The 22,144-nt window shown below is 36.9% G+C and overlaps 1 protein-coding gene across 1 annotated transcript in view; it reads right to left on the bottom strand.

Moving 5' to 3' along the window:
- OTOG (otogelin) overlaps positions 1-22,144 on the bottom strand; it is a 92,900-nt gene that overhangs the window by 44,894 nt on the left and 25,862 nt on the right. Inside the window, exons 18-26 of the mRNA XM_086895340.1 lie at positions 21,177-21,301; positions 20,044-20,256; positions 18,288-18,453; positions 17,720-17,794; positions 15,233-15,276; positions 14,621-14,774; positions 5,741-5,848; positions 1,416-1,554; positions 1,035-1,169 (exon numbers count right to left, since the gene is read on the bottom strand). Of these exons, the coding sequence (XP_086751466.1) occupies positions 1,035-1,169; positions 1,416-1,554; positions 5,741-5,848; positions 14,621-14,774; positions 15,233-15,276; positions 17,720-17,794; positions 18,288-18,453; positions 20,044-20,256; positions 21,177-21,301 (1,159 nt within the window). The remainder of the gene's footprint in view (positions 1-1,034; positions 1,170-1,415; positions 1,555-5,740; positions 5,849-14,620; positions 14,775-15,232; positions 15,277-17,719; positions 17,795-18,287; positions 18,454-20,043; positions 20,257-21,176; positions 21,302-22,144) is intronic.

Below are 22,144 nucleotides of genomic sequence, written 5' to 3'. Positions count from 1 at the left end.
TATAAAATGTTAACTTGACAGGAAATTAAACACCTAAATAAAATTAACAACATGGTTCTCAGACACATCCAAAAACAAACAGAAGGCCACAGAGGGAGAAATGCTTAAGCAATAGGGGCATGGATTTTTAATGTGAACTGTATTGTATTTTTGTGATTTTACAACTTTAAAAGTTGGTTTTATATCAAATTTACAGGATGGGCAATGGACTGAAGATTAGGGTGTTAATGATTCATCTGTGAGTTAGATGAATAGTCCTAAGGCTCCTAATTATAATTTTCACTTAGTTACCTAAGTAATTCTATCTCAGTCACATGCTTTTTGAATATGGATAGGTAAAAAAGATGCATGAAGCAGCCTCTGGAAATAAGGAATTGTCCACATATGTCCCTAGATTACAGTCTTATTTACATAAAGCATTTTTCTCTCAATCCACTAACAATCAGACTGCACCTGATTTGTAGCATGGACTAAGATGCCTGGTTTAGCTACACAGTATCTCAAACTTCCTCTCTACAGTCAGTCTACAAACTATAAATAGTACTATTTATACCATAATAATTTATATACTAAAATACTGAACATCTACAGAATAGAGTTTGCAGTTTGGCCAGAACAAAAATGAAATTTAGGCTGTGGAAGATATACCAGGAGCTGTAATTTGTTGGGATTTTTTTAACTGTACAGAAATATTCCTCCTATACATTCCAGACCTGACTACGCTCTCAGTTCTAGTGGAATTAATAGCAAAACTCCCACTGACTTCAAAACACCTGCATTTCTTCTAAGATATTAAACGGGAATTAAGTCTAAACAAAAGAGTTACAATTATCTCATTTAACATTTTTGTCAAATACAGACAAGATTTTGTTTAAGGTTTCCATTGAACAATCCAGATGTGATCAGCATTCACTGTAAAGATATTTACACTTCTCCTACTGAAGTGGCACAATAAGTTTTTGGTTATGAAAGGAAGAAACACTCAGAGAAGTACATATGCTGCTTTTTGATCATCAGCAAGAACTGAAACTTACTGGATTCCCAGTTTCATCATCAAATACTAAAAATGATTTTCCAACATTAATGAAAATGTTTTTTCTGCAAATGATTCCAGTATTAAAGCAGTCAATATTCTCGACAATGACAGAAAGACTGGTTGAAGAAGTACCCTGAAGGGGGAAAAAAAAAAGTCCATTTAAAAATATACTAATATACATACGCACAGTTACACAACTCAGTTAGCAGAAACCTCAGTGTTTTATGTTATGTACAATTCAAAGTCTAAACAGTAGCAAAAATGAAAAAATAGGATGTAGGACTCAACAAAATGCACAGACAGGAAGTAAGTACAACAGTAGATTTTAACAGGTAGTTTTAAATCCTGTTTTAGAGTGGTTTTACAAAAAAAGTCTCACCTTAACTAGGTAAACTTTACAAGTTCCAACAAAGTCAAAGGTGAGTCCATCGAAGGTCCTGTAGTGCCGGTCGCCATACGCCGTGCACATCGATGGGCAAGGCTGGAAGGTGCACTGAAACGACCCGTGCTGGCAAATGCTGAAAAATGCACAACCAATAATGGGAATATCAGCTGCAAGCCCAGACAAATGATTACAGCTATTGCACTGAGAAGCAAAGAAACAGAAGCTGTGCAAGTGTGAGGAGTACAGAAGCATTTTGAAATGTTGTCTAGAAGTAGAACTAATTCTCTGGGGGAAAAAAGTACATATTCCCTCGGAAAAGAATTGTACATCATACCATCTAATTTTCTTCTTCCACAAGAATTTAAAGGCTCCAGAATATACAGACACCACAACAAGTGTCAAAAATCAAAAAAAATACAACCAAGAAAACCAACAAAACAAAAAACATGGTGCAAAGTAATACAATTAATTCTCTAGTGCACACCAATAACATGCCACAAGGAGAAAGCCTTCTTTTTCAGCTTCTCATCAAACATTTTTTCCTGTACAAGCTGAATCTTAGAGTCAAAAAGTAGCATGTCCTGTTACTAGAATCTTCATCCATTCTCTTCTTGAATGAGAATTTCACAGAATTATCAAGGAAACATTTCAGTAGTATTATTTTGGTGCTTAGGTTCCTTAAAAGAACCATTCTGTTGGACTTACTCTTTTTGCAGATGTCTAGATGTCATCACCCCCAGACCCCAGTCTAACAGTTTAGGAGCTTCCAGAACAGTTCACGTTATGTCTATGGCTGCCTGAAGCATCAAAGAGTTTCTACCACACATCTATTGAATGACTGTTCAGACCTCGCTGACTTCCTTTTGCAGCATAAGAGAATTAGTGGATTCTAGTAAGAGGCTTTGCAACATTGGATATTATGCCTCTTTCTGAATCACCCTCCCTTCAATCTAAACAATATTTTCAAAAATGACATAAGTTTTATAAATAATGGATATAATTTCATTTCCTGCATCCACAATCAATCATTAAAAGATCATTTTTATGTTCCCAAATGATCCAAACATTTAAATTTTCCTTGATAATGACAGCAAAGCTGGTGCCCTGGCGTAGCTTTAGTATAGCTATCTTTGTAAATGTGGTTAAATTAAATACAGCATGTGATATAATTTTAGTACATGCCAAAGTTTACTTTTTAAAAAATTTTTTTTTTCAATTTCCTTGTTAAATAAACATTGAACATTTCACAATTAAAGCCTTAATCTGACTTATGGAAATACTGGATAAATCTCTGACATTTGACATCTCATAGAGTGAAGCAGCAGGCAGTATGAAGTTTTTTCTCAGCATAAATTTTTGTCAGTATTATTTTTCCTTCGTATTTCTATATGAAACAGTGCCAGTACACCATTGTTTTTGTGAGGGCAGAAAATCTAGGCTATAGGCTATATTTCTAGGCAGAAAATCCAGCTACTGGTAGAATCAGATTTCCTCCAGTTCACTTAGCAATTAACTTGCACCTACATGGAGCCACTGTCCAGATTTTCCAAGACACTGCTTATCCCACCACTGATTTGGTCCACTGCTTGCGTTTTGCATCACCACATGTATCAATACACTAAGATATGGCTAAAGTAAGTTAAAAATACAATATATGAGAAGTGTTTGCTCTACCAAAAGAACAAGGAAATGGCAGTAGGACTTGCTAACTGCAGTCACCTCAGAACACTATCAAAGGAAGGAACCTCATCAAGCAGAGGGGAGAGAGGGGCAAACAGAAATCATGTTTGGACTGGGAGACTAAGTTCCGCTTTTCATGTTCTTCTGAGACATCAGGTTTAATTTTGCTCTTGGCCTACTCAAATCCTGTGTCTAATCCAGTCTCTGTATGCTGATCTCTTAAGGGCTTGTACAGAAACATTTCTTAACATGTTTAAAGAAAACCCTTAACCTAAGGAGATCCTTTTATTTATTTCAGGAAAACATTTATAGTCAGAAGGAAGGGATTTTAAGAGGTACACAAGGTCTTCAAAGTCCTCTACACTAGGCTTGCTTCGTACTAATTGAACTAACATTTAGTTATGAGAATCTAGAGAGCCCTAGCTGGAAAAGCTGAGCTATCAGAATCTTCTCAACTTCAAACTGGTTTTTATAAAGCATATTTCTAAGAATTATTTATTAAAGAATACAGGAGGCCCAATTCAGCAGCCCACAGAGAGTGACCAGGAGTTGCTCAATGGTCTCAGCTCAAAGGATCTCATGATGACAGCAGAACAGCACACCTAATTGCACAAACCCATCTTACCTGTCCCAGAACCCCATCAAAATGTTGCTCTGATAGCCCCAGCAATAGAACATTTTGTGTTTAATGTTGCCACTACATGCTAAATATTTCAGGTACTTGCACTGAAAACAAAATTTGGGAAACATAAAACCACAGGTCAGTCAGACCCCAGAGCTTGGGTTGAAAGTTGCTGTCAGTTCACAGGTAGTTTTGCCAATTTCTGAAATTATTGTATTTGTCATGTTACTGTTCAATAGATAGATCAATATTTATGTTGCCAACACTACATTAAATATGAGAAAGATGGTATTTAGTATCAACACACACTAATTCAATGCAGCAACCCCACTGTATGATAGTTTCTATGAGTGCCTAAGTGTGTTTGTTGGGACAGATCACTCTCATGATTGCACCTTTCCCTGAGCATATCAGATACACCCCTGCATACACATTCAGCAGACTCACAGATTTTATATGTTTGGTATCAAGCAGGGCTTGTTGCAGACTCCCCTCTATTTGTGAACAACTGATTGTCAAAAAGCCATTATCACTTAATCTGTCTTTGCTTCTGGACATGGAAGACTACAAAAGCCATGACAGCATTAAGGATTTGTGCATGAATTAACAAGCCTGGTGTCAGGGGAAGAAGAAAAAAAAAGTAAAAAAAAAAAAGAGAAAAAAAAAAAAGAGAAGGCTAAATATCCAGTGTCTTTCTGCCTGCACTGCTGCTGCCTTTGGTGAAGTCTCCTACAGATTAATGGGATAAATTAATTCTCTCTGATGCAAGCAATCCCACACCAGGTCCAAATGGAGAGGCCTTTGGAAACAAGGGGGTGAATTACCCGGGTCGCTTTACCTGCCTGCCCAGTGGAGATGGCTTGTAAGTCGCTTCACCAGTCGACCAAAGGGCTACAAATCTCTTCTAGAGCAGCTACTGAGGACCTGACGAGAGGCAGAGGAAGGCAGTCAGCACAAGGCTGGAGGGGGCACGACATCCAGACAGGGCAGAGCCTGGTGCTGACGGGACGAGCCTTCCCTGGGCTGGGCCATGCTGAGCAGGCCAGGAGCAGCAGCTCACCAGGGGACACCAGTTAAATCCTCCCGGTGAGCTACAACAAAGGCACAGAAAAGGGGAACTGCTCTGCTGGGAATCTGGAGGCTACACCTCTACCACAGCCTCATGGTACTTGGCAGTGCAGCTGATTTTCCTGAGGCTCTGGTAAGACAAATAGCACTGCTTAGTGCCAGCCTGCAACATTCAGCCACAGAGAGGAAAACAGGCAGAGATTGTCAAGAAACGAGCTTGTTTCAGGATCAGGCCGTGGGGTGTATTTTCACACTCCTGTGAAACACATCCTACTGAGAAAGGAAACCTTTCTGCTAGGAAAGCTGGCAGGGTACGTGCTGCAGTTACAACACTGGATAGTAAAAGGAGTAGGTGTCTGTGTGTGTTTAAATGACCCTATCAGCCCGTGCCTATTGGAGTTCTCCCTCTGAACGCTTGAACGACTCATCAGTTATCCACATACACAAAATCAGTGACCAACTTGTCTGTTTCCTTGCCCGGCACATGATGTTGTTCACTACTTCCCTTAATTTAACATAGTAGTGGATGCATATTTAAGGACACAAGGTTATATTCTGGTCTCTAGACTGCTCAGATTCAGTGCTAAATGTGAAAATGAATAAGTAAAATCTTTTAAAAAATGTCACTCAGGTGTAATTTTTAAGGGGTTTTACTTGTACTTTAGGAATATTAGCCATGACCTTGAAAATAAAAAAAAATATCACTTTCTAAATCAAGATTTTTAAAAACAGAAAAGAACCCAAATCGCTATTTTTGTCATGTAAAGAACATTGAAACAACAGAACCTGTCCAGTTTTAATATCTCTCTGAAGAAATGTAAATATGAAAGTCAAGGCAGATGATTTAGATAATCTGCTGTGAAATTTACGCTTAAAACACATAAAAAGGAAAAACAATCAACATACAAATACACAAATAAATGCATCACTTAAATAGATCTCCACTTACCATGTATGACAGGAAGAAGTTACTTTGTCACCTGGGAAATATTCCTTTCCTTTCCATGAGCATGGACATTCATCTGCATCCAAGCACATGTCCCCATGTTTCACAAGACTATCAAAAAAAGAACCAAAAGTACGCATTCAGCAGCAGTATAGCTGGTACCCAGATACAAAAGTATTTTCCTAATCTTTAAAGTTACTACCAGTTTTATTATTGAGACCCAAATAATATTTAAAGTCTTCTGAAACTGGAAATACACAATTTTATTAATAATTGTGTATGAGCAATTTGGTATCTTCCTTTCACAAGTACCTGAATATAGCACTTTGGGCACTCACCCTTCAATCACTAACCCTCTGAAGACTGACTCGTTAATATACAAATGTAAACGTCAGGGAAACTAAGAATTTCTAGGAGTCCTCCACATTTCACCAAATTTCTTGTAACTCAGCCAATTAAATTGCATTTAACTGAAGCCAAGAGATAATCCATGAGATGTGGGAGCCATCACAGCCCCTTGTTCTAGTGGTATGTACTCTTACTGTCCAAAATTAGTGGCATATTTAGCCAAATGATTTTTAAATGAAAATTTCTTCTTGCCCTCTTCTTTCTTTCCCTGATTTAATGAGTTTTATTTTGTTGCAGTTTTTCTATAGATGTAGTTATGCCTCCTTCTCCATGTATAATTTAATCAGTACCAAAAGAGCTATCCTAGCTGCATGGAATTACTGTATCAATTAATTAATATTTATTTCTGCATGGCAGGCACTTTCACACAAGCAATTACAAATATACTCAAGTTTAGTGGTATCCTCAAAGGAGATAGTGATAGTCTTCAAAGGAGATTTTCATTATAACACAACTAACCATATGCATAGCTACTTACAGTCCAAGACTAGTGGTGTTTATACACAGCTCTTAGACAATCAGGTAAAAATGGGAAGCCATTAAAAAAAATTGAAAAAGATTCATTTTCATAGAGAAAGAAAAGAGGAATTCTTGCCCAGCAAGACTAAACAGAGCAACTAGTCCTAGTTTTAAAGTAAAATGTTTGTGGCTTCTTGATAATATTCATAAAATCTGAAATTAGATAAAGAGATAGAAATAGAAAGAGATCTCAAGCAGATCCTACAAATAAATGCCAGGAAATATACCAGAAGCATTGAGTGACTTTATTTAATAAAGCTATCATTTCACTGACCCCAGAAAAGTTTCATTTCTTCCAAAAACCAATTCATTTTTTTTACAAATATTGTAATGCTATTGGATAAGCAAAGTGACACCAAAAATGGGACCTGAGCATCCAGTAACAGAACAGCTGTGATGACAAATCCATCTCAAACAAAAACTGTGAAACCTGAACTCTAGACAAGCTGCAGCAGTGTCTTTCACTCTGACTGCTACAGCTCCAAGCTGTTTTGATCCTGCCCCATTCCATGCAACATAAGAATCTAGAGCAGCTAACGCACCAGTTCCTAGAAAAAGGATTCCTTACAGGCACCTCACAGTCTAGGATTATCCCTGTTTCTAATGTTTGAAATGTACTTGTAATGAGACATAAACAGCCTCTTCAAATGATACCTTTTGGCAGATAATATTTTTTTTCTCAAGGTAAGTTGGTTTGGAATCCCAATACCTCTCTGTAGTAATACAAATTTTGTTCAGGTTTTCCTGTGTACCTAATAGACTCATTGTTCTTGATGGTTAGCACTGTCATTTGGGCAAGATACAGCACCATGGACAAGATGTGATAAGTGTGAGGCACATCCATGACTAACAGGGCAACAAAAATATTTTTTTTCCCTGCTATCCAAAAGGAAACATTTCATCATCGAATTTATCACAAGACATTTTATTTGCTTGTATTAATGAGCTGGTAACTTGTATTTGACAAATTACACAGCACAAATATGTAATTTGTATTTCACTTAGACTCTTCTTCAGTGTGTTATGTATCACACAGAAATTTACAGCTCAGTAAGGCTTATGAATGGGAATATGCAGAACACCATAAACCCTCCTCCCCCATAGGGTTATTACAGACTGAAAAACTGTAATTTTCCTCCAGGGTATGTGAAGTGTTCTTTGTAATCCGTACTTATTTCAAGCATTGTGTCACTCGAAGACAATCAGCTGTGAGACTGAAATTCCCACTGGTTTAAAGCTGCTCAGAACTGAACAGGGCACATTCAGACACAAAGAGATCACACTGACAAGGTAACACTAAATGCAGTTTTTTCCTCACATTATTCCACTGGATTAAAAAAAAAAAAAAGGTGATAACAGCTTTCTCTCTTGTAAAGCCAAGCAAATGGATAGATTTCAGTGATCTAAGAATTCACTACAAACACCTTACAGAGAGGCCTTGAGCAGCTCCTCTTTGAAGTATCAGACATTTTTCTTGATGCTTATGCTTACTGTCCAGCCTACAATGAACTGCAAAGATGCAGGGACAACTATCCCACCTCACCCTGCCGAACATTCCCTTTCATTATCTATAGCTTTTTGCATTCACACACAGAAATATGTAAATAGTCTTGGTAAAGGCACCATCAGAAGTAATGTCACCTGTGACTCATAAAACACTCCTTTGCTTCTGCAAAGATCGCAAATCTGCACCAAAACAATAAAAAAATTGCTCTCCCAGATTCCAGCAGAGCAGCTTTCAGCAGTTTGTGTCTTGCACAAGCTCTTTCCCCTCTCTCCTGCAGCAGCCTACCATCAATGTGCAGCCACAAGTACTTTTGCCACAACATTAAATTTGCTCTCTGAACGTTTCACAGATTGTCCAAAAAAAGTAATTGAGTAATTAATTGTAATAGAGCTTAGGGGAAGCAAAAAATGATCAAAATAAGCAGCAGGGAGCATTTGGCTTGTCTAACCAGAAAACAAGATAAATTCTGAGAGAAAACAGTAACATTACTGTAGCACCTAATGCCTTCATTACAGTTCACTCACTATCTAGACAGGCTGAGTTAATATATCCTGGCTGACTTTTTGTTTTGGGAGCTTCTTTTAATCTCTTCTTCCTCTTTCCCCTGGTTTATTATACCAAAATATTAAGTAATTTCATAGAATGTTTAGAAGGTTTCCATCATTCTCACTACACCCTTCCATCTTTCTGTGTTAACAAATGATTTTGATGCTTTAACTGAGATAGTCACCTCCTTTTGCAGCTCCACCCTGGACTGAAAACCTTCCTGCAATCAGCTCCAGAATTTCAGAAAGTAACTCTGAGCATAATGGAAGTCTTCCTTTGAACTAAGTCACAGAGTTTAATATTTCTCTTCTTAAAAACAAGTCAGAAAGCAGAAGGTCATATGAAAAGGTGATCAAGAATCTGAATTATCCTGGTGCAGTTTTACTGTCAATTTATACAAGCACAGGGGAAAAAAAAAATATTTATTTGCAGCTGGTGTAAGGGAGAAAGTAGGAGACCAAGAGGGTTTGTAAGTATTGCAAGAGGAAACAAGGAACTCTTAAAATAGATCAGGGAAAGCTTCAAGTCTGCAAAGCAGAAGAGGATGGAAAAGAACTGGATTGTCTTGCAAAGGAACTGCAACAGATGTTTTCTTTGGAAATGAGCTCCTGCACTTTCAGCACATTGTGCCTATTGCCATCAGAAATAGAAACCAGCATAAAATCTGCTGTGGATTAATACTGGTTCCTGAAACACCCAAAAAGAGGAACACTGATGCAGTCTTTGTAAGAGAATTTTGTTTTCCTGAGGAAATAGTGAAGTGCATAGCCATGATGGTATGTATCCCCATGGGGGTTAACCCTTATTTGCCTGGAAAACAATAAATCTTGACAGATCTCTCTAAAGCTCTGCCTAAACCAGAAGTAAAAGATTAAAAATACTTAGCCTGGTAACAGCAACAGGGCCATCCAGAGGAGTGAGGTTTGGACAGAACAGAGTTTTTATTTTCATGCTAATAATAACAACAGTAAATTCTGAGTTTAAACTGAGAATCAGCAGGTCTTCTGAAAAATGATACTAAACACACACCAAAAGCACAATACCTTGATTTAATCTAAGGAGACTAATTTTAAGAAATAACATGGTCAATGTAATCACATTAATAAAGATTAGTTTTCTAAAAACATTTGAAACTCATCTGTATTCTTCTCATCTTAATTCCTCATTAATAGAGGTTTGTCCATAGGCACATTTATAACATGACAACATTCATTGTTTGGTTTTTGAAAATTAGAAAGTGGCAAGTTTTCGTTTTTTTTAAATAAAACCTTCCAATAATGTGTTTAAGCTTGTTATGTGTCACTTGATACATATCACAGAAATACAATGATAATTTAGAAAATTTTAGAAGGAAAATCTGGCATGATATTACTTAGTTACAAAGCTTCACTACAATCACAGGATAATACAGCTTTGAATTCACTAATTCTTCATTCATCTATTTTATGAGAGCAATAAGTGATGAAAAAAAGAGAAAGCCATAAAAAATTCTAATTATGTTAAATTTTCTCAAATTTAGTAGAGACAAGTTTTAGCACAAAAGATATTCTTCTGTGTCATAAATAGTAAGTTGTCTCCAGGGTGTGGGGGTGGGAGAAGGAAGGACAGTTTTCGCTTTTCCTAAATGTACGTAAGAAAAAAATTGTCAGATGTGTCCTTTAAAAAGGTGGCTCACGTTGTAAACAATTAAAAATATAGTTCAAGGAAAAAAAAACTTCAATACCACTGCCTTGTGTTCTTGAGGTTCAAACAGACTGACAGGCCATGAAAATAAATACGCATACTTGGAATTATGGAGTACTATGTTCTTCGTTATTCTAGAATGATGTTGCTTTCTTTTTAAGATCCGTCTGTTGACACTCAATAAAATATCAAGTCAGGATGGTGCTGAACAGTGAGAAATTAAGTGACTTGCATGTACAGATAACATCTGCTAGCAGCCAACTGAGAATTAATTTTTATTCCCTTGCAGTACTAACACTGAGGGAAATTTAAAAGCCACTGAAACAAGGAGAAAATAACAGTCAGTTTTACAAGCATGATTAGGGAGAGAAGTTTGGCTATGATTTAAAGTTAAAAAAAAAAGTTTATCATGAAATTTTGGAAAATACTGCTAAGTTAGCAGAGACTTTGATCTAAGTTAATTGTATAGTGGTTGGTTTAACATAGCTTTATAGAGGGAAAAAATGTAAAAGCGAAAAAATTATGAAGATCCAATAAGCAGATGTAACAGAAGCAATAAAAATACTACTATTTGCATTTGGGACAATATGTATTTCAAGCTATTAACATAACCCTCAGAATTTGTATTTATTACTCATATTTAGAGGCTGGTGGGCCTTCGTTTCTCCAGCAAGATGGAATTATTATGCAATAGACATAGAAACTGCTAAATATTTCAGCTAACAGAAATATGAATTGATAACACAATCTAAAATAAATACTGCTGTGTTACTAAACAATCTGAGTCAGTCGAAATGAAAGCACCCATCTTCAAAAATCCGATAGGGCTCTTGCTGGAATCATAGGACCATTTAGGCTGGAAAATATCCCTCAGCTAATCAACTCCAACCATTATAATTCCCCCACAAAACTACATATATTGCAAATACAGCACCAATTTAATGCAGTACACTCTCTAAAGTATAGATCAGTTAAATACAGCTCATGCTGCAGTCAAAGGGTAAAATCTTGTCAATGGGGGAAGTGAGAAAACACGAGTAATTCCTGTGACTGATTTTCTTGACAGCAACACTAAGAGCAGGCTGTAAGCAACAATGAACAGAAGCTGCTTTGGAGATCATTACTGGTCTGACTGGAGACCGTGGAAAACCAGTGAAACAAGACAGGCACAAACCTGTCCATTTGGAGCAAACATGTCACAAAGCATCGAGAAACTACTGTTTATTCCCTTCCTTTTCCTGTACTCCATCGTTTCTCCTTGTTCCTTCTGTAGTCTGATTAAGGGTTCTGTCTCCATGTCAAATCACGCACATTTGGTATAGTTAGGGGGGAAAAATAATTTGATTCACAGAAACCCAGAACCAGAAAATGTAATTCAAATATTGTACTTGACAAATTATGCACTGAGAGAGCATTACTTCTTTTTTTTTTTAAATGCAACACAGAAATATAGAACATTTCCCTTTAAATGGTGACAGATGAAAACCAGTAAGAAAAAATATAAACAGAGTCTTAAAAATTACTTGGTATGTCAGGCAAAGTAGGGTCAAATCAACCTTAGAAAGTGAGTCCCAGGAGAATTAGTGTTTGATTTCAACAGCTTCTAAAATAGATGGAAAGTATATCATCAATTTTTGTACCTCAAAAACTGTAATCCATAGAATGATCTCCTGTAAATTTAGATATTTACTTAAGCATGGTTACTTGCATCTGATTTATTCTCTGCAGAGGAAAAGGAATGAAGCACAGCTGCACTGTAAGCACAAAAAAAGGAAGGCTAGAAGTAGTGAAGTATTTGAAAATATTTCAGACTCCAGATACTAGAAAAAAAGACTGCAAAACAAAAATATTGCCCCCTTGTAATCTTCACGCCACTTCTGTGAAAAGAGGTTCTTTCCTTTCCTTCTGTGAAAACAGGTTCTTTTTGTAAGTATCTTTCTTTAAGTATCATTGAGGAATAATCACACCACTAAACAAATCAGAAAGGTCCTTCCTCTCTTGAAAAAAAATGTAGCTTCCTAAGCAGGCTTCTTAGTTGTGATATATTCACTTTACTTCACTCATTTTTAAAATTATTTTACCTAAATCAACTAATCAAACACATTCAACTGATTTCATTGCTACTTAAATCAGCTTTGCTTACATATGATGAACCAAGATTAACTGATGCAAGGTCTCTAACAGGAACAAAAGCATGCATAAAGGAACAAAATTTATTTCAGGTGAAGGACTAGTGTTAAGAGCAAAGAAATTCCATGGCTGTTGTACCCTTTTAAAGCAGACAATGTCACCTCAGTTTTCTATTTCACCAGTAAGAACTGATAGCCTAGAAAAGGAGTTTCAAAGTTCCATAAATTCACAGTGCATTTGAATCCTGCACTACTTGAAATGACACGAACACAGGATGGGGTACTGTATAAAGGTCATGGTATTTTACCCATTTTTCTCTTCCAAAAATTTAATTTAATTTTTTTCATTACTGTGCTGTACTGGCTCTAAGTTGTTCAATCTTCAGCATGAATCATTGTAGTGTGAATTCAGTTACTGACTTAAAACATCAGGGCTCTTCATATCCAACTTCTATCCAGCTTCTATCAAAAGCCTCTCTTATGAAAATTCCTAAACAATTAAGATTTATTACCTAAATAAAAAACCTGCATAGTTAATATATAGCATAAGCCTCTTGTTTTACCAAAAGCACACCAAAAAAACCATACACCTTTAGGATCAGATTAGCTTTTCCTAAAGCAACCTCAAATAAAAGCATAAATATATAAGCAACATAGGACCACTAGAGCTGAATCTTTTTTGACAAATTTGTATGTGACTTTATTTTCTAATTCATCAATACAGACTGACACTACTAATTCAAACCCTAGGCTTGTAACAGTTTCCTAGGTGTGCCTTAAGCAGCACTGAGGGTAAAATCCTGAAACACAAAGAAGTCTTTCCCTCTGCACACCCTCAAAAAAAAACCCAACCCCAAGCACCCCCCAACAAACAAAAAAACCCAACAAAACAAAACCAAATAATTCTGTGCTTGTATCTCTACAGACAATATACTGTAGAAGAGTTTGCCATAGTTATAATAAAGAAAAATCTTAGTTTTGCATTTTTGTCCCTAGGAAATCATAACACTTTGTCTCTTACAACCATAAAACTGTACTATAAGAGCTTTGGGATCACCAGCACTTGACACTGAGTCTTCCAATGCTAAAAAAAATAAATTTTAATTGCTTATGTTCCCGACCTAAATTACAACAGGAAGCAGTAGAGATCACAAGCTTGGAGGTCATGCACAGCAAAATAGCAGAGAATAAAAAGTTAGTATGATCTGAGTTGCCAGCCATATAGTGCTGCTGAAGGTAGCTTTGAAGAATGTCAGCCTGGTCCAAGAGGGTGAATTTTCACTACTCCAAAAATGTCTGCCTCCAGTTAAATTCAAAGGCTACTTTAGCACTGCACTCTTTCAGCATTGTACCATACTGTGAGTTCCACTAATTACAAGTTCCATTTCAGATTAACCATTTCACATTTCATGTTTCTGAGTATTAAAGTAAAATCCAAAAATCCTGAGTAGCAATATTTTATCATGACACAGAAGTATCTAGACATCACTCAGTATGAGTGCACAGACCTCAACTGAGCTATTTCAACAGCTCAAATGATTTCAGAGTTATAACACTAAAAAACTTCAGCCTATGTGCTTAAGAAATTAAATTCCATCAAGACTAGCATAACTTAAACACTTTAGTGTTATTTTTATAATCAAAATTCTCTCAATACAGCATTTGATTCCACAACAGCTCACTGTTACATTATCAGCATAAATCCCCAAGACTTAAGAGATCCTTTTGAGGGAAAAAATACTGAAAACTATGCCTATGAATAAATAAACTTGACTCCTTCAGCCAAATATTGAAATAAGTGGTTAGATATTTGAAAAAAAAAATCTAGATAAAAAAGATTCTGCTGTAACACACAGATTGAATATAATTATTGCAATGCCATTTCCATCCTCTTGTTTTTTTGATATTATTGTGAAGTATTTAACTCCGCTTGTCCCCTGGTTTAGCATTTATTATGACTTTAACAGCCAGTAGTGTGGGGTAAGCCCTCAAAAGTTTTATGCTCAGCCTTGGATATCTCAAATTGTCCAAGTAGAATTAATTACTCAATCATGTTTGTTCACCAAAAGATGCAAATCTGTCTGTACTCACCCTGGTGGGCAGACACAACCTGACACACAAGGAGGGTGTGCAGAGAAAGTGAGGTTTAGCAGCTGATTCTCACAAGTCCTCTCTCTGCTGAGCTCAGGATCCACTTGTGGATTACTGCAGTTAATATAAATCTGTCCAACCGGGCACCTGTGTGCTGGGGGGGTGAAATTGACAAATGCTTTAGTCTTCATACCTGAAATTTTGTATTCTGTAAATGCATGCAATAAGGATTTGTAACACAGAAATTATAACATCCAGCAATACTAGTAACATTCAGTTGCCTCTCCTCATATTATTTGGGGCAAGGCTAACCTTTGTTTGCCCTACTGAAGGTATGTTGTTTATCATATAGCTAAACTTATCTGCGTTAGCAATCAAAAAAACTATTATTTTAAAGTAGTGGGGGGAAAAAGTTGTTCAGATTTAACGGTATTTTGAACAGTTAGGCTGGTACAAAGGAGGAGCATTACTTTCAAATACACAAATATATACTTATGGATCCCCTCCCAGAAGATAATTTCACACACTGCAGTATCTTCTAGTTCAGAGTCCACAGAGACTGGAGGAAATGTATTCACTGACCCTGTATCTTTTCCCTCTCTCTTCACTCACCTATTACGTTGTTATCACAGTTCATTATGCCATCCCTGCAAAGGCTGCAATAGAAATACACAAAGATGTACTGAGAGACAGGAAGATCTAAAATATTTATATATTATATTTAGTAATGCAGAATAAGTCATAGAAAATAACTTTATAAATGTTTGCACAGAACATTATAACTGGATAAAGTGTGCATTGCCTTAACACATGAACATTTGTTAAACTTCAACCTTCTCCTTTGTACATAATGTTCCTATGAGTTAAGGTGCAGGGCTGACAAAAAAATACATACAGGAATATGGCCCCATGCTGCTCCCCAAAACACATCTCCCCTGCAAGAAACAGTTCAAAACTGCATAAAACTCAGCCTAACAAGATCCTGTATGCAGGGAAGCACTGAGAAACCTAATACTGTCTGTTCCTTTCCAATTTGAGCCAAAATAGTCCAGTACTTTTCTAAAATGGTAGCAGCTCCTATTGCAACTCATTGTCAGGGAAAACTGTAGCAGTGCTGGCTGAGTTTCAGGTCCTGGTCTGCACTAGACAACCTGAGGCCATGAAATCCAGCACAATTTTCCTATTCTTTTGCAATGGCTAAAGAATTCCCAGGACTCCTATGGCTGGTCAGCAGATTCAGAATCAAATTCTATACGTGCTACAGCCTCTCTGTGAAAGCATTTGGAGTTGTGTATAGACCCCAAAGCACTGCAGGAAAAGTGCTCAAGGACTGCAGAGTATCACTCAGGCAGAAGGAAAAGGAGCACCAAAGGGAACAGAGGGAGGCAACTCAAAGGCTGATACAACATCAATAAAAATATTTTAAAGAACTTGTTGAAAGCAACAGAGTAGAAAAGCCATTCTATAGAGAAGAAATTCCAGTTTGAAAGTGGGAAGTTCCAAAGATGAAGCAATTGAGAGGAATAAAGGATGGGGAGAATAGAATAAAGATTGTAATTGTTTGTAACAGAAAGTGACAGATAAAATACTTGATCCCATAGTATTTTTTTTCCAGTTCATCCACACATGTAGTCCTGCATGGTTCCTGATGTATTGCTTAGCACAAGGCAATTCACAAGAGCTGACAGTCTGTACTGTATATAGCCTTTTTTTTAAAAACACCTCAAGTAAAAATCATGACTTAATAGGAAAAACAGATCTCTAATTCTAGGTAAAATTCTGATAGTTATAAAACAGTAGATTTTAATTTTATTAACGTAAGCTGCCAGATCCCAAACAGTTCCACTGAAAACAACATAAAGAAGACCTGTTGTCTACAACAATTAAAAAAAACTACATTTGTGGATGATCTGCATTCAACCAAATATCCATCACATGGGTCAGCAAAATTAGCTGACCTAGACCTTGGAGGAGAAGGATTAAGGATTTACCAGGAGAAGACCCTTGTCTTGATTTCCAGGACTGTTTGGCACATTTTGTAAACAAAAACACCTTGGGAGGGCAGGCAGCAGTGCACCCAGCCTTGGCAGGGCCCCATATGCATAATGTGCTGCCTGGCACACTCCAGGAAATCTGCCCTAAGGTAAAAATGTAAGCCAACTCAATGAGTAAGATATCAATTTATAATAATCAGTATTTATGGCCTGCTGACAAGAGCAAGAAAGAGTTTGTGTGTGCTTGCTAAGTGCCCCCATCGCAACAGGAGTCTGACAACACCAACCTCAATAATGTGGCCTTTGTAGCAAACCAAAGTACCACGCTGATGTACCACAGACATGAATGATTTGGTCTGCTCCGCTTTTAATTAAGTGCTGCAGCAACTGATACAGGCAGTGAGAGCTCAGATATTATTTCTCAGGGCTTGTTATTTACAGAACTTGTCATCCACATTACTTAACCTTCTCCAGACAGAAATAACTGTTGAAAAGGATGCATCTGGCAGGAGCCAGGATCATCTAACAAGCTTTCTTCCTTAATGGCATGGCTGCGATGATGCAAATGGAAGAGCAAGAGGACAAGAACAAATGCCAAATGTAAGGAACAATAACAGAGATGCTTATTTACCACTGTCTACAGCTGACAGTTTTTTGTGTTACTTCTTAGTTGATAAAAGCCACATTGCTCTTTTACAATGATTCTATACTAGCGGAAGACATATTCTTAATAATTCTTCATAAATGGACTTAGAATCTGATAAAGGGAAGGAGAATAGCAATGAAGATCTATGGACAGTCAGGAAATGTCTGTGCTTTTCTCAAGCTCTCCACATTAGTATGGATATGAGAAAATATTATGGTATTCTTCCTGTTTTGCACTTCAGTATATTGCATTACAAAGCACAGCAGCCTGAAAAGCCTTAAGTTCTAAAGGACCTTTGTCAAACACAGAGAAAAATGATGCAGGTTTATCCTGTAGGTTTCATTAAAAAATAACTAAAACAACAAAAAGAAAACCCAAGAAACTAGCCAAAATTATTTAACAGAGCTCTTAAAAAAGTGACACAACTCAGTTATGTGAAAATTCAATTTTGTATCTTACCATTTGCCTAAAGATGTCATGACATTTTCTCCAGGGGGATAGTCAATTCCTTGAAAATAACACGGGCATTCATTTCTGGAACAGAGGAAAAACACGTAACTGATTAGCCCAAACTGAAAAAAGAAGATGAAATTCCCATTGACTTTACTGCTGTTCAAATTTCAGTTCCTTTGTTGGTTTTGGTGAGATTTTTTTTGGTTAGCCGGTTATTTTGTGGTTGTTTGGAGGTTTTTTTTCCGAATGCAAGAAATCTCAATAATGCTGTATAACTCAAGCATATTTTCAACCAAATCAGCAGGAAAATGGAAGCTTATGTTTCGTATCTCTTACGTGCCAAAAACCAGACAGAACATAGCAATTAACACTGATGATGTTGGATGAGCAGCCATGTTACAGAAAAGCCATTTTTGATCAACACAGACAGCAGTTCTGTATAATTCTAAGAGACCCTGTCAAGTTTACAGATGTGTATCATCTACAAGGGTTACAAGTTAATTAGCTTTCCACTCTGACTTGCAAATGTGGTGGTCAGAAACAGCATGACCATCAGAACTGCAACTTTACCCACCTCTGCAGGCATCGCTCAGTCCTGGTATCCAAATACATTCCAGGGGGACAAGCACAGCCTTCAACACAATCACTGCTGCATTTCTCTGGCACAGACAGTGCTTGGCAAGTTCTGCCACAGGTAGATACACAAGTACTGTACTCCTTTGTGTCTTCACATGAAAGAGCTGTCCAAACGAAACAAATCTCTCAAATTACGGTGCAAGAGACTCAAGTACCTCCCAACAGCTTTCTGATAAACATCTCCATTCTTTCGTTCCCAATCACATTAAATTCCACTAAAATTGCTACCTTGGCACTATGCTGTGTAAACTACACAGATGTAAATCCACAGTAATAACAAGTGCAATGAGTCTCAGCAGTTAATCCAGATTTACACTGTGGAAACCAAACAGCTGAAGCCTTTCTGCCTCTAACTCCGAAAATACTTATCATTTGTGCATGGGCTTTTGGAAATGCATAGCACCTTAAAAAAAAAACAAACACTTAAAATCTTTAAAAAAACCACATGTACTTTGCAGATGTTGCACAACACCGTATTAAATTTTCTTTTTTATATATATGTCTGTCTCTTATAAAGCGCTACTAAAAAAGACTGAAGCTCTCGAAATGCCAACAGATTCACCTATTTTAAATGCTACAAGCATGACTTTTTAAATATACTATAAGAAAACTATACTTGTTTCCAGAAAATCAAATCAAATCAAATGGCTTGAATGACTCGTTCAATCATGAGTGGACAGAGCCATTTATGGAATAATAAATACAAACAAGGCAGTCTTGTCAGATACAAATACAGATACTCCAGCTTGAGATGCTTAAGCTGGACCAACTTAATCCTCTTTATCATGCATTACAACATGGATAATTACATGATGTGATGAAACCCGTTAAATGTTAAGCTCTTGAATGTTCCTTAGAAAAGATTTTCAGACTTGTTAATAGAGCCAGACATCAGAAGTATCAGTGTCAGGTTGTTTTACAGTGTTCACAATTATATGCTTTTTAAAAAATGTATGTGAGACCCAAACATGTCCTATCAATATCTTTCGCATCACTAAAAATGAATATAAACTCAAAAATTTACTCTTATCCTTTGCTTGTGAGGCTTTATGAAGTGGATAACACATGTCACCTGTATCCATGAATATACATATATTCTATATTTTTCTAGTCATTTTAAACTAAGTAACAACAAGACCAAGTTTCAACACTTCCCTGAGCACTTTGTGTATTTCGGTGTCACTGACAGTAAGAGAATAAACCAAGAGATTGTCAGACAGCAGAAGCTGACAGTAATCCAACTAAAACTGCTAAATACCATAATTTTTCATCTCATTGATTTAAAGAATTAGATAAACCTAGCATCCACAAGGAAAAGAAATCTATTTATGCAGTTCATGAATAATATCTATATGGTATGAGTTATGCAATGCCATATAATAAGGACAGACATATTTTGAATTCTGTACACATTCAAAGCCCTCCAACTACTTAAAAAAATATTTGCAATGCTTCATAAATCAAGGAGCTACAGAAAGTAAACCATAAAGGAAGAATACTCTAAAAACACTGGAACAAATTCTGTCTTGACAGAAAATTCTTTAAAAAAAGAACCTTGTCCTGTGTGCAACAGGTCACACTAGAACTAATCCTTTTCTCATTTAAAAGATTGTATTGATTTAATTATATTTTCTGATCGTCTCTAAAGTCCTCAGGCAGTAATTATTTAAGTCTAGAAGTGAAAGGAAACTCACCACAGTCCGGGACAGCTCCTCTGAAATCTACTACAACTCCAAACTTTCGGCAATGATGAGCATAATGGGCCAGAGCAGAGCATAAACAAGTCTGTCCACATTTGCAAGTGTCTCTTCTGCACTGCTCAAAATAGGGAACAGGACTCAAATAGGGGTAGCATGGAGCAAAAAGATCTTTCGTAAGGATGCTACAAGCTTCCGCTGCATAAGAGGCTACACAAATAACAGATTAAAAACCATTTCAGTGACGGAGCTCAAAAAGACTTGGAACAAAAAGTCTTCTATACAATGCAGCCAACCATGGTTATATACTGTTACCACATAAATCTTTTTATCTTTGATGTCTATACAGCTGTACAGAAGAACTAACATTCATGTCCCAATCTGTTACCTAGGATGCAGCTTTTTAGCACTGAACGTTGTAAAAATTCTCAAAAGACAGGAAATGTTGCAGCAGGAGACATGACAATTCCCTAGCACTGATAAAATTACTGGGGAAACTTTCATATTCTACCTCTATCTTTACAAATGTTTAGTGTCCAATACAAGAAGTGGTAGGAACTGTGAAATAGACGTAACTGTTGATCTACAAAGTTCATCATTATTAAAGGATGACTTAGTGAGGTTAATCAGTGGTCCTCATGGAATCAGCCACCTGTGTATTATCTCAACTGGACCCTTCCAGCTAAATCTATAGGCTGGCAGCGCGTAAGCATCTTTCTCCTTACTCACTCTCTTCCATAGTAGACAACTAAATCAAGTATTTAGTTTTTTTCAGCATTCTCAGAAATGAATATTGCAATAGTTTTGAGTCACCATCTTAACTAGCAGCATCACCAATATAAGACCTTGTACCAAAATTTAATGCATGTCTAACTTAACACAGTGTAACTGCAAACCAGAAATAAAAATTATGTATTTCAAATGCTTCTGCAAGTATTACAAAATCATCAGACAATACACAATGTGATTTTTTAAGGGATTGAACTCAGGTGCCTCTACACTACCCCTAGGTACTAATTCCTTTAATGGGTAGGACTGGTTATTACTGTACCTGATCCAACCAGGAAAATGGGCACAGATGTTATAAGTAGAAATGCATTTGTCAGTAAGAATTTTCCCTCACTGCCCACCTGCCTGCAGATGAACATCACACGGATCCACCTGTGAACTGTCATGCACAAGAACGCACGCCGATGAAGTTTTCCATGCGTTTCCAAACAGCTCTGGAGTGCTTTCTGTTACTCCAACTGGAGATCTTTTACAAAACAGAAGTCAGTCAGGAAAAGTACAGTGAATTTGAAGAATGGTCTCAGTTCTTACACCCTCTGATTCAAGCTCTTCTTTCACTATTCCACATTCTCATTCACCTGCCCATAAAACTGCAATTTTAAGTTTCAGGACTCCTTTTTTTCACAGGTAGAGGCCCAGAAACAAAAGAGATGCCCTCTACGGACTTTTTAAGGAAGAAAACATCAAAATAGACCAAATTCCACTTTTATAAGAGAGAAGGGAGCATCACTGTCCTGATAGTTTCAGCTCCATTATCTGTCCTTCTGGTTCCTTAGCGATATCCAACCCGATTTTCATCTCTCCTCTACATATACTTTCCTGTCTGTTGCTGACTTCCTAAGCTCTTTATTCCTTGCAGGAAAGAGAAAAGAAACCCAAGCTTCCAGAAATATAACTGCAAGAGCAATTGAACAGGTACCTACAAGGCCTAGGTAATAGAAGCTGAACAATAAAGACTTTGATCAAAATAACCAAGGCACGGTAATGCTGTACAGAGAGAATGATCAGAACTGTGCATTTAAATATGGAGTGTTATACTTGAGGGAAAAGGCTGCATTAGGCACACAGGCAGGAGTACTGCCACTGGTAAAGCCGCAGGGAGTGAAGGCACTGCAGAAGACACCACTGCCTATGGCAAGTCTCCCAAACATGCTGTAGATCAGGTTGTTTGCATACATATCAAGGTGCCTTGATACCAAACCTGTGTCATGTTTCAGAACAATTTCTAAGACCTCAGGTTTAAAGGCTTTTTTTTACAAATATCAACTATTGTACAGCTTCTCATCTGTGTGAGAGGAATCCAAAGGTT

The sequence above is a fragment of the Cyanistes caeruleus genome, chromosome 6, assembly GCF_971803275.1.
Source record: "Cyanistes caeruleus chromosome 6, bCyaCae1.hap1.1, whole genome shotgun sequence".
In the NCBI taxonomy this organism is placed as follows: domain Eukaryota; kingdom Metazoa; phylum Chordata; class Aves; order Passeriformes; family Paridae; genus Cyanistes; species Cyanistes caeruleus.
The sequence above is the reverse complement of the archived record's forward strand: the minus strand, read 5'-3'. Positions and strand labels throughout refer to the sequence as shown.